Consider the following 11381-nt stretch of genomic DNA (forward strand, 5'->3'; position numbering starts at 1 on the left):
TACAATTCAAATGAGCATAAAAATTCTTAGAGGATTGTCAAATTACTCGACCCTCGTCGGTTGCATAGCTGATCACTCGTTCAAACTCTGAATTTTGTGTTTCATAAAGGTTCCATTTCAAGAAAAAAATCTGAGTTACGAATAAAGTTCGTCAGAAACATTTCATTATAACACCGAAAATGGATATCTAAACCCCTCGAAGCCATCATAAAATTTCAAAAGATTGCTCAGATGTGGTCGTGGATGGAGATTGAGAATCTTTACAAAACAAACTTACAAACATGTATTCTCTATGAATTTAGTAGAAATAAAAGCACCTGCACTCTCAAAAATCGTCTAAACATAGAGAACAACATGAGTTGGGGGGTTCAAGAAAGATCAGGATTTTTTTGTGATAAATGTGAACAGACAAATACAACTGAATGCCATAAATGAAGTTAATTCTCCTTTATATATATTCCATCCCTTTCGAGTTCTTAAGCTGGCAATTGGAGCTTTTGGTTGTTCTTCCAACTGCAGATATCAGATGTGCAAAAGGAATATTTTGAGTTATCATAACATGACTAAGAAAACAAATCAAGGAATGTTTTGAGCAAAAGATCTATGTCACCTTTGGAAATAATAGTAGAAGAAATCCGCATAAAGTAGCGTCTGCACGAGCCCGGAAATCCAAGCTGCAATTTCACAAAGTGTGTTAGGGGGTTAGCCAAGGTCTCTGTGAACATGTCACACCATATCGACAGCTTTTCATAATATTTCCATGAACTAAAGGCTATGATCCATGCAAATTTTTTGTCAAACAAAAAAAACCCAACTTGGTAGAAGAATATATGAAAGGGAAATTCCAATATTCATCATGAATTCCAGATAAAACATGTTGCGACATGTCAGGCTCATCAAACCAACACTGATTTTATTTCTATTTTAGCATAATGGATAGCAAGTCAAGGAAAATTATTATTCAACTGCTTGAAAGCTAAGTTAACAAGTAAAATAAAAATGAGCATGGTGTAGAATTTGGAGGAAGAAAATTCTGAATTGTGGTCAAAAGTCAAATCAAACTACGGTTAAAATAACAAAAATTTCCTTTTTTCCCCTAATTTCCAGCATCAGGAACCTCTATTCGAAGTTTCAAAGAAATAAAATTCCAGTTATGTTAAACTGAATGCCAATTGTAGTTAAACGGGTAGCTGCATCAGTTTCAGATTGACTTGGATCTGCATTTTCTCTAATTATAATTGCAGAAGAAAACCCATACTTTGGAAAATATTGCCCCCAAAAATTGAACTAAACGCTACATTAACGCTTGAATCAGTATTAGTTTGGGGAAGGGGGAAGAAAGAGCTGACTTACTTATCCAGTGGACAAAGTGAGGCTCTGTGAAGTATCGGTAGACCCAGTTGACAATGTATAAACCTCGGTATGCACTGCATCAAGAAAAGTTAGGATTCAGTAAGGATTTTGGTTCACAAGGTTCTGAGGTTGACATAACAGAGTTAAAGAAGTTGATAATAGATGATCTAATAGTGACTAGTAGATGTTCATGAAAGAGGAAGAAGCTTTTCACAAGGTAGTCTTCTCTGTTAGGCTCCAATGTAACCCAAATTGAACAAACCCATCACACAGGCAAAGAATATAGTTTTATCCATTTTGCAAATATAGATGGATTCTTGTTCAATTGAGAATCAATCAACACCTTTAGAAACTATCAACTTAGACAGTGCACAGCTTAATTTTTCCACAAATTCTGGTGTATAGTTTAGCATACAAATAGGAGGATAGAAGCCTTCATAAACTCCTTGCCCTCAGACTAATTTTGTAGGGCAATTCTGATAAACTTGATTAGAGAACTAGATCATTTCCAAACACTGATATCTTACAACTTTCTATTTTTCCAATTGCTTGATGTTCATCGGTACACTATCTAAAATATTCAAGTTTCTATGCCCAAAAATGGGGAAAAAAAATATGAAATTACTAATTCGTGGGATTGAATTCACAATAAATGTAAGACTTATTGAGATGCCGACTTTCAGGCACACTGTAATGATTCTAGACAAGAGGTACACATATAAAAACAGGAAAATAGCCAACATAAGAAAAGATGGAAACTGAGCAGTGGATTCAAGAACTATCGCATCAATGGTACTAATTAAATGCTATTGGTGGTCAAATCATACCCAAGAAGAAACACATATTGGCCAGTCAAATTGTCAATATTCTTTGTTCGTTGTAGAAGTACGAGCTGAGGGAGGATCGCAACAGCTTCCAGGTACAAAGAAAATGTCCACATGACCTGTTCCATTTATTGAGTTCAATATAGGAAAGAAATGTCAAAAGTTCAAAAATAGACTTACACATGATGACTATGACTTGGTTTCTTTTGCATTTTTTCTTAGTTTCAATGAAAATCAAATCAGAAGAAAAAGCTAACCTCCTTGAAAGTAAGCTTTTCATTGATAAGTAGAGCCAAGACAACGCAAGGTAAGATTAGGAAAACATGACGGAAAGTATCTTGGCTCTTGTCATACGACCGGCGAACGATCTTGTGACGTCTAATATACCAAACAATTGAATATGAACTCCCCAAGAATATTAACTTCATGACCGTATTATATAGAGATATGAAGTCGGTAAAGATATCCAAGTAGCGGGTTGTAAAAACAATTGCATAAAGCTCTTGAGTCTTTAAAGAAACGCCTGCATCAAGTGAATCATATTAATCACATAGAAGAAATTGCAGCCAAAAACCAGCCCAATGAACAGCATATAAAACACAAAATGATAAAGACCATGTCTCGAAACCCAAAAGGAACGAATGGCCTCTAATATATTGAGATTTCAATATCCTTAACAAATCTGACAAAATGCTAACACAACAGAAATTCCACATTGTTTGTTTGGTCCAAACCTTCTTTCCTTACCTATCTGCAGTGTATGATTAATATGTTACGACTATAATCACAATACGCAAAAACTTCACTTTTGCAAATTTTAGGTCATTCTCACACGTTTCTACTCCAGAACGAACAACGGAATGCATCAAAGTGGAACAAATCTTTTCAAAAACATAAATCCAAAATCTCAAAACATCCAATCCAAGAGCTCCAATGCGTACAAATACAATGATACAAAAAACAACGAAGACAAAACAAAAATCGATCTTAAGGCCACGATTTCAAAAGATAACACGGTAAGACTAAAATCCCATCAGAAAAATGGCGCGGGGGGCGTAAAATCCATACCGGCACAAGATTTGATGGTGTGGATCTTGAGGAGCAAGACGAGAACGCTAGCCAGGTGAGTCATATCACCCGCTAATCGAAAGATATTCATCTTTTTGGATTAGATCTCGTCTGATGAAGCGAATAGGAAGCCGATCTCAAAATCTGAGCTCTGAATAGAATCCTTCTGGGCTGAGATTGATGAAACCGCAACCTCAGAAGTCGGAAAAAATGGAGCAGAGAAGCTTCCCGATTGCCGTTTTCGGTTGTTACCCTTACCCCCTTTCCCCACGACGCATCGAGTTGGTTCTTATGTATCTTTTTACCGCAAAATTAACATTACCGTATACGGTGGATTCGGAAAGTGGCGTTTATATATATATATATACTTTTGAAAAATAGCTTTCAAATTTGTATTTTTGCCTTTTTCTTTTGCAAAAATAGCTTCGTGAAATTATAAGTGTAAAAATTTGTTATAGATATCTACCAAGCAAGCATGCATCCTCGTCTCGATCTCCACCTCTTATTTCAATCCATATTCTCGTAAAATTATCAATTTATTTTTATTTTGAAAAAGCGACAATTTTTCAAAGAATTCATGGATCGGTTCCCAATCATTTTTTTTCCATCTTTTTATATATATATATTAAAAATTATATAATTTTATTTTTTAATATAATGTTCAATATATATTTATTTATTTATAGTCACAAGTGAGGATGATGAATTAATTTTCGTCTCCAATCTCCTTCATTCTCTAGTCAATCACGAGAGAGTAGCCCCGAATTAACTATACATCTTTTAATCCATATAAAGTTATTTTTCAATATACCTATTTAAAAAAAGAAAATTGCATAATTATTCATAAAAATTTATGTTTATTATTATACCCTTAAACTTAGACATTTGAGTATTTTGTTTAGTATTCCAAACATACAAATTTTTTATTTTATTTTATTAGATAATCCCTTATAATTTCTTGGAAATTAGAATTAACATGTCATTATTTTTAGATTAACGACAAATATAAATTAATATGCATCACAAATTTAATTCGAAATAAAGTTGACCAATCTTAAATTATAAATAGTATTTGACTCTAACCATAATTAGATTCAGTTTAGTCAAATTGGGTTAAATTCAAAGTTCAAAGGAGTGGGTCCAAAGCAAACAAAGCCCAAGCCCAAATAATTAGGCCCACTAATAAAGCCCAATTGAATTTTTTATGGGATTCCAATTGGCCCAGGAATTTAATAAATATCACTCGGAAATAAAAAAAAATTATTTACTTTTCCCTTACCGGATTCCAATTCAATGTGCGCGTGATACTGTTGACTTACCCATCCCGCCGTACACGTGTCAAAGGATTGCCCACTTATTATTTTTTCTTTTACATTTATTTATATTTATTAAAATAGAATATATCGTCATTAACTTCACGATCTTAAAACACTCTCTCCAACCGATGTGAAAGCTTATGATCCGCCTTTTTAGAGGCCTAACGTCCTCACTGGCATACTGTCCGACGTAGCTTGCATTTCCATTAGAAGTGTTCAAATACTAGAAGTTATGAGATCGTATATCAAAGAGAAGCTTATTTTTAGACGTAGGCTCCATTCATTCATGTACCAATCATTTTTTGGAATAATAATAAATAAAAAAAAAAGGAAATAATAATGATGGAAAGTAAATGGAATTTGAAGCATTAATAAATATATTCGGAAATAAAATATTATTTAATTGTCTTATTATCCGGATTCCAATTGGCCAAAGAATTTAATGCCCCAACGGCTCAATTCAATGAGGGCGTGATACTATTCAATTATTGATCCCACCGTACACGTGTCAATGCATCGCCCACAATTGTGATTTACATTTTTAGTGAAAAATCAAATATTATTTAAAATAATTAATAATTCGTATCTTAGCCACGGAAATATACTTAAGTTTGTGGGAATAATTATAAAAATATTTTAAAATATCCTATTTTGAAAGAACAAACCTTTTTAAAATATATTGCAATAAAATAAGAAAAAGAGAAAATCCAAACCTACCAATAATAAATAATTAAAGACACTAAAGTTGACCGTTTAAATTATATTTTAATAAACTAAATAATTATATATTAATTAAATTTAATTCAAAATTTTCAAAATATAAGTGAATGTATATTATAAAATAGTTTGTAATTTCCCTTCTACATTTTACTCTTAAAAATAATTTTCAAAATTTGACTATAATTCAAAAAAAATTATCAAATAAAAATTATTAAAAATAGATGCCAATTTGAACTTAATTTAATAGCTAAAATATTATTATTATTATTATTATTTTATTGATTAAAAATTCAAATCCATGTCCACACACCTAAAATACTATATTTTAAAAGAAAAAGAACAACCAAAGACTTTAAATTGACTTAGAGAATATTTACCCGGGTGGTAATAAATAAATAAATATGTTTTTACATGAATTTTTTACTTCGATTTTTTTTTGTGGAATGGTAAAAAAAAAAAAAAAAAAAAAGCGACCCGGAAGTCTTGAAAGCGGAGAAAATTAAAATTAAAAGAGGATAAGTTATTATTTTTTAGCGTCCTTAAATTATAAATATTTACACTTTTTCCCATAATTTTTTAATTGTAATGGTAAAAATGTAAAATCTTAAGATCTAATTAGCTAAATATGAAATAAACTTAAAATTTAAGGACTAAATTGAAAAAAACTGGAAAATTATAGTCAAATGTCACTTACTAAAAATGTATTTTTACCGAAAATAAAAGGAGAACTTAGGCGCTGGGTTGCGAGTTACTTGGTTAGTGGGCACTTTTTCTCCTTCTTCGTCTATAGCCCCCATTATCTAGCTCCCTAATCCAACATCCAGCGGCTGAACTGGGTCGCTCTTCAATCGCATCTTTTTCGATCGCAGTCAAGAACAATTCGCCGCTGGCACTCTTCTTTTTCTCTTGCAACAATGGACGATTCCGCCAAAAACAAGTAAAATCATCGCCCTCAACCTTCTGCTCTTTCTGTTTGTTTCTGTGATTGATTTTGTTTTCTGGGGCTTTCTTTTGCGATTTGCTGTAATGCGTCTTTTCTGGAAGATCTAGCACTTCTTGTTGATTTCGTATTTGGAGGAAGCTGCTTTTGGTTTTTGTTTCAGATTGGTGTGGGGAGTTTTGGGAGTTTGTTGTCGGATTGAGTTGTTTCTTTTATTTACCATGATTTTCTTGTCTGTAATCGGTAATTTGTGGTTGAAATGGGAATTAGGATGCGGCTGTTAGATCTAATTTAAGTAGTGGCCATTGCATTACTGTTTTCTTTTGTGTTTGTGTGTGTGTGTGTGTGTTTGACGGATTGTTTTGTCATCGATGTACTGAAACATCGAGAGCTAATGACTCGCTATGTTGTTTGTAGTGTTCTTGCGGTTTTGTCCTCTTTCGGATCCCAATTGTTTAATCATTTCCTTTTCAGATAAATGGTTGTTGTTTTGTTCATTTGTTGAGAAAATCCTCCCCTTCCTCCTCAAGAAGCGTGGTTTAGTGTGCTATTAGATTGAACCAAATTGTTTTCAATTTCTCTTTTGGTAGTAAGTGCTGCATCCTCATAATCGTACATTCTTGTTGCTTTAATGTGTAATTTTTCAGTGATTCTTGGAATTGGGATGGAGATGGATATACCATCCAGAAGGATACCGATTTAGGTGAGTAGTTTCTGGTTTGTTTTGTTTTTTATGCATTATGTAATCTTGTAGGTGTTATGCTTGCTCATTCTTGTTATCTCTTTTGTTGTCATTGTCATGAACTTATATCAGAATGCCTTTGGGACGGGGTGTCTGAAAATGACGATCTTTCGTATGTGTTCGATGAAACAACTCCGGTTAAAGCTTGCGGGGACTTGGCATACCATGTCACGCATAATGGTAAGGACTTTACACCCTTCTCTAACCCCTCAGTTACCTCCAAGGAAATCATTTTTTCTGAAGTTTACACTTATATTCAGATGACAGCAACAAGAAATCAGAAGAATCCAGGGAAACTCATTCACAAGCGAAGAGACGTCGTATGTTACAGTTTACTGCACAAGATCTCGAAACTTCACTCTGCTGTGAAGATTTGTCTTCTAGATTTCTAAAATCACATGTAAGTGATATGCAATTCCTGCTTCTCTTGATAAGCAAGTGTCATTATGAACAAAGGATTCAGAAAGACTTGTGTTGAACGCGTTAACTTTTCAAGTTATATGTTATTGCGTACTATGTATTTGCCAATATTCGGCAGACAAGGTTTAACGATGAACAACACTGGTAGGAGTTTACTTTGTCTTTTTAAATAGCTTAACAAATGTAAATATCTATGTTCCGAAGCAGGCTTCTCATGTGCCTTTTCTGTAAAGTACAACCGTGACACCAAGCAACCAAACTATATAATTTGTGTGAAATTTGTAACGTTGTTTTGTTCTATTTTCAGAATAAGGATGTTTCTAGTCCTGCTGCTCTCCCTGATGTTCCATACGAGATTCCCGAGTGCTCTGGACTCTCAGGTTTGTCTCGAGCAAGATACTACTTAATGTAAAAAATTGTGTATCGATGTACTTGTTTGCCTCTTGGATTTGTCTGATCTCTATATATTTGCCTTAGCTAATGTGCCGACTTCTTGTCTTGAGAATTTGGATCACTCACCTGAAGGTTGGATTGCTGATTGCCTTAATGATGCTGATATGCATTGCAGCCCTGAGGATTTGTATGTGCCTTGTGTGCATCCATTTTTTTAATTATTAGTTTCAATTATATGAATTCCTTATAATGTGGAACTCAGGAACTTTGCTGGGACTTCGGACAATCAAATAGATGTATCAGGTAAAGTAAAATTTCATTACTATTTGTGTTCGTTTATATATCGTTATGAAGATGACTAGTTAATTTGAACTTGTAGAGTTTTGTAATGTTGCACCTGAGTTCAAATCTAACGCGGTCCAACATCATCCTACTCGAGTTCCTCGGAACATAATATTTAAAGGTTCTATTCTGCTCTTGACCTTTTGACGGTTTCTTTACAATGTTGATATACCGTGTTCATTGCTTTACGTTCCCACATTGCCTATACGTGCAGGTCGAAAGTCGTATATTAGAACTCCGACTAAGTTAGCTTCTTCAGTTGCCTACCCATTTGCTTTCATCAAACCCTGTGGATTCCATGGAGATGTCACCTTGAAGGACATAAACCAGCGGATCCGCACGCCTCCACCTTCAAAATTGAAGCATCAACCTGAAGACCCATCTCAATCATACCCAACATCAGCCTTCTCCGGTAAGCCTGTCGTCGGTAAAACCAAGATTCATACTGAAGGTAGAAAGGGCAGCATTACAATCATGAGGACCAGAGGTTGAACAAACCATGTATAACGATTCTCGCTATCCAAACGTTCCTTTTGCCGCCCCTCAGGTCATCCTTGAGGGAATTGTAAAATGTCATGGCCATGTAGTAAGCAGTACAGAAGCTGATTAATGTTCATTTTTGGTATAGAAAAGAGAGAGAGAGAGAGATGGGTAGGAGCAATAGGGTTGCCCTTGGAATCCCTAATCATATAACTTCATTAATATGTTTATGCCTCCAAGCAAACTCTTGTAGGTCCGAGTCCGAGTTCAAGTTCGAGTTCGATACCCGTAAGGTTCGTGTCATTTTAGACTTGGAAAACAACACTCCTTATCATTATGTTTATTCTTAATGCCTTGTGGAACTCTCCTGTAATCAAAATCTTTTGGTGGAAAGCTTGAAAACTGCAGTCAGCTTTTTTATTTTTCCTGCTTTTGTGTTTGGTTGACCGTGGAAATATGAGAATCAAGTAGGATCTTATTGTCTCACAGCCTTACAGCCTTACAGGCTCTTGGTTAAAGAGAAAATAGGTGAAAAGATGTGCTTGAGAAGCCTTGCTCTCTGAGCCTGTCTTCTGGACTCTTCTTTCTATGCTTCATAAAGAAGTTTGGACATTGTTTCAACTTTTAGACCATTGACCCAATTTTCTAGGCTCGAGCATTTCCAATCGACCTGTTCCTTTTTCCAATCGACTCTTGTAAGAAACGATGCCTCGTTCTCCTCTTCATCTCACAATCCATCTCCTTGAAGATGGCATATCCTCGATGTGCTCACAATTTACTCATCGAGGGCCCAATATCTAAGCCCCGCTTTGACCCATTACGGGCCGACAATTGAAAAATGGTATTTAAGCACTTGAAATGTTAGACTGCCCAATTTTCTAGTCTCTTAAATCAGTTAGAAATGTTTGAAACTTTATGAAACAAATTAAATTAAAAATTGATAATCATATACACTTGGGGAATTGAAAGATTGAAACTCTCCCTTTACATGAACTAATCTTTGTGGGTGTGGGGGCAAAAAGAAAAACATTAAAATCCTCAAACAATTGGTGGTAAGGAAGAAGAATTAAAAAGCCTCGAGCATTTCCAAGATGAAATCGTTGCAAGTGGGACAGTTCCCGCGGCTAACCATAAGCTCCTTCGAACAGAGCCTGCAAAATGTATGGCCGCATGGCGCCATTGGCGCGTTCTTATGCTTCACCATGCAAACGCAGCAGCTGAATTCTCCGCCACTACCATCGTCTTCATCTTCTTCGTATGCAACGTCTTCCTCATCGGAGAATCCATCTTCTTCGAACCCCATTCCGTAATTCGACCCTTCGAACCCCATTTCTCTGTCAGTCTCGTGCAACAGATCCATCAACGACATCCTAACAGGCTCCGACGTAGGTGACACCTTCTCCCATTCCTCCGATCCTGTTGTTGATTCTACGTTTTCATTTTCGTCTTCGTTTTCGATTTGTTCTTTCTCTTTCTCTTTCTCTTTCTCTTCTTCTGCAGCTTCCGCTGCGGCGGCGGCGGCGGCTGCATCGGCTGCTTCTTGTGCTGCTACTGTTTCTCTAGCGGACATCATTCTCCGCTCCGAGAAGGCGGAGCTTATATGTCGGACTCGGTTATCACGATCTGATTCAGTTGGATCGGTGTAGTTCTCCGTTGGATTTGGGATCCGGATTGAGTTGTGACGCGACATTTGCGGTCTCATTCGACTCGGCGCTGAATCCGGAACGGATGAATAATCAAAGGACTCGTCGTATTGGAACGGAGTCGAATCGCTGGAACTGTTCATTGTGGAACTCTGTCGAGATACTTGACGGCGAAAGGATTTGGAGGATTCTTCAGACGGATTACGAGCGGAATGATCGGTGGAGTTTCGCGACGAAGGCGTGTTGAACCGGACTTGACTCCGCTTCCCCATTAGGGATCGCTTAGGCTGAAAAGGCATATCGGAGGTTGGAATCGGAACTGTGGAGACCCAAGCAGAACCGGCGCGCTTCAATCGGAGTTTCTCCCTAAAAGACTTCCATGTCCTTTTGTCCTTTCCGAAAAGCCCCTTGGCGGCGCTTGGCTCCTCGTCGCGGATCACGTCGAGTAGGGTTCGGCCTCGGATTTCGGCAGCCCTTGCAGTTGCAGAGGCCGGCGGCCCAAATCTATTGTTAGCCAAAACGTCATCGAGTGTATAGCCGGCGAGGCTACGACCCTCCTCAAGTAACGACATTGAAACAACCTTCCGTGCTCGAAGATCACAGAAAGAAGAAGATAATGTGCAATGGAATTGAATGCAGATTTCAGAACAATCAATGGATCATTTATTTTCCCTGGAAATCGTAATTACAGAACAACATTAAGCTTCAGCACACCATGGAGATTGGATTGAATGTTCCAGCTCGAATCGAAGGAAGGAGACGAAGAAAGCTTCAGGTATTTTCCGTTGAATTCTCCTTATTTTTGGATCGAATACATTATTTATGATTTTCCTCAAAAATTAAAATCTGAATTTAAATTCCAAATGTGGATCGGAAGCAATTTGTTAGGAGAGGCTGTCTCAATTTTCGGAATCTTGTGAGGTCCTCCAAATTTGTTCGTGAAAAAATAAATTATAATTAATTCAACCACTTTTATTTATTTATTTTATTTATTTATCTTTAAAGCACCACTTTTTATTTTCTAAATTATTATTTTTTCAAAACTATTTAACAAATATATTTTCAATATTCTATTTTAAAAAAAAAAAAAAACGCTGCTTCTAGTTTTTTTTTTTTTTTTTTTTTTTTTTTTTTTTAAAA

General features: G+C 35.9%; 3 protein-coding genes across 4 annotated transcripts in view; 1 reads left to right on the plus strand and 2 right to left on the minus strand.

The window, feature by feature from the left end:
- Nucleotides 1-180: 180 nt before the first annotated feature.
- LOC111491327 (ER lumen protein-retaining receptor) overlaps nt 181-11381 on the minus strand; it is a 14762-nt gene continuing 3561 nt past the window's right edge. Inside the window, exons 2-7 of one of the 2 annotated variants that reach the window (XM_023140204.1) lie at nt 3246-3506; nt 2435-2700; nt 2181-2296; nt 1354-1427; nt 611-674; nt 181-513 (exon numbers count right to left, since the gene is read on the minus strand). In XM_023140204.1, coding sequence (XP_022995972.1) covers nt 477-513; nt 611-674; nt 1354-1427; nt 2181-2296; nt 2435-2700; nt 3246-3336 — 648 coding nt within the window. In that variant the 5' untranslated portion in view covers nt 3337-3506 and the 3' untranslated portion in view covers nt 181-476. The remainder of the gene's footprint in view (nt 514-610; nt 675-1353; nt 1428-2180; nt 2297-2434; nt 2701-3245; nt 3507-11381) is intronic. The other variant, XM_023140205.1, reaches the window with a different exon arrangement.
- On the plus strand, nt 6017-9018 carry LOC111491323 (protein XRI1-like). The gene is made up of 9 exons (XM_023140199.1): nt 6017-6218; nt 6869-6924; nt 7036-7143; nt 7224-7363; nt 7691-7763; nt 7861-7963; nt 8039-8079; nt 8156-8239; nt 8333-9018. The coding sequence occupies exons 1-9, from the start codon at nt 6196-6198 to the stop codon at nt 8608-8610; spliced, it is 906 nt and encodes a 301-aa protein (XP_022995967.1). The 5' UTR covers nt 6017-6195; the 3' UTR covers nt 8611-9018.
- On the minus strand, nt 9532-10849 carry LOC111491321 (E3 ubiquitin-protein ligase rnf8-A-like). Its single transcript, XM_023140197.1, has one exon. The coding sequence runs from the start codon at nt 10811-10813 to the stop codon at nt 9665-9667; it is 1149 nt and encodes a 382-aa protein (XP_022995965.1). The 5' UTR covers nt 10814-10849; the 3' UTR covers nt 9532-9664.

The sequence above is a fragment of the Cucurbita maxima genome, unplaced genomic scaffold (genome assembly GCF_002738345.1).
Source record: "Cucurbita maxima cultivar Rimu unplaced genomic scaffold, Cmax_1.0 Cma_Scf00016, whole genome shotgun sequence".
NCBI lineage: Eukaryota > Viridiplantae > Streptophyta > Magnoliopsida > Cucurbitales > Cucurbitaceae > Cucurbita > Cucurbita maxima.

Excerpts from the sequence above, each read along its gene's own strand:
- LOC111491323 (XM_023140199.1), top strand. The coding sequence starts at position 6,196 with ATGGACGATTCCGCCAAAAACAA. Across the intron at positions 6,219-6,868 it reads GACGATTCCGCCAAAAACAA|TGATTCTTGGAATTGGGATG; the intron begins GTAAAATCATCG and ends GTAATTTTTCAG. Across the intron at positions 8,240-8,332 it reads TCGGAACATAATATTTAAAG|GTCGAAAGTCGTATATTAGA; the intron begins GTTCTATTCTGC and ends CTATACGTGCAG.
- LOC111491321 (XM_023140197.1), bottom strand. The coding sequence starts at position 10,813 with ATGTCGTTACTTGAGGAGGGTCGTAGCCTCGCCGGCTATACACTCGAT.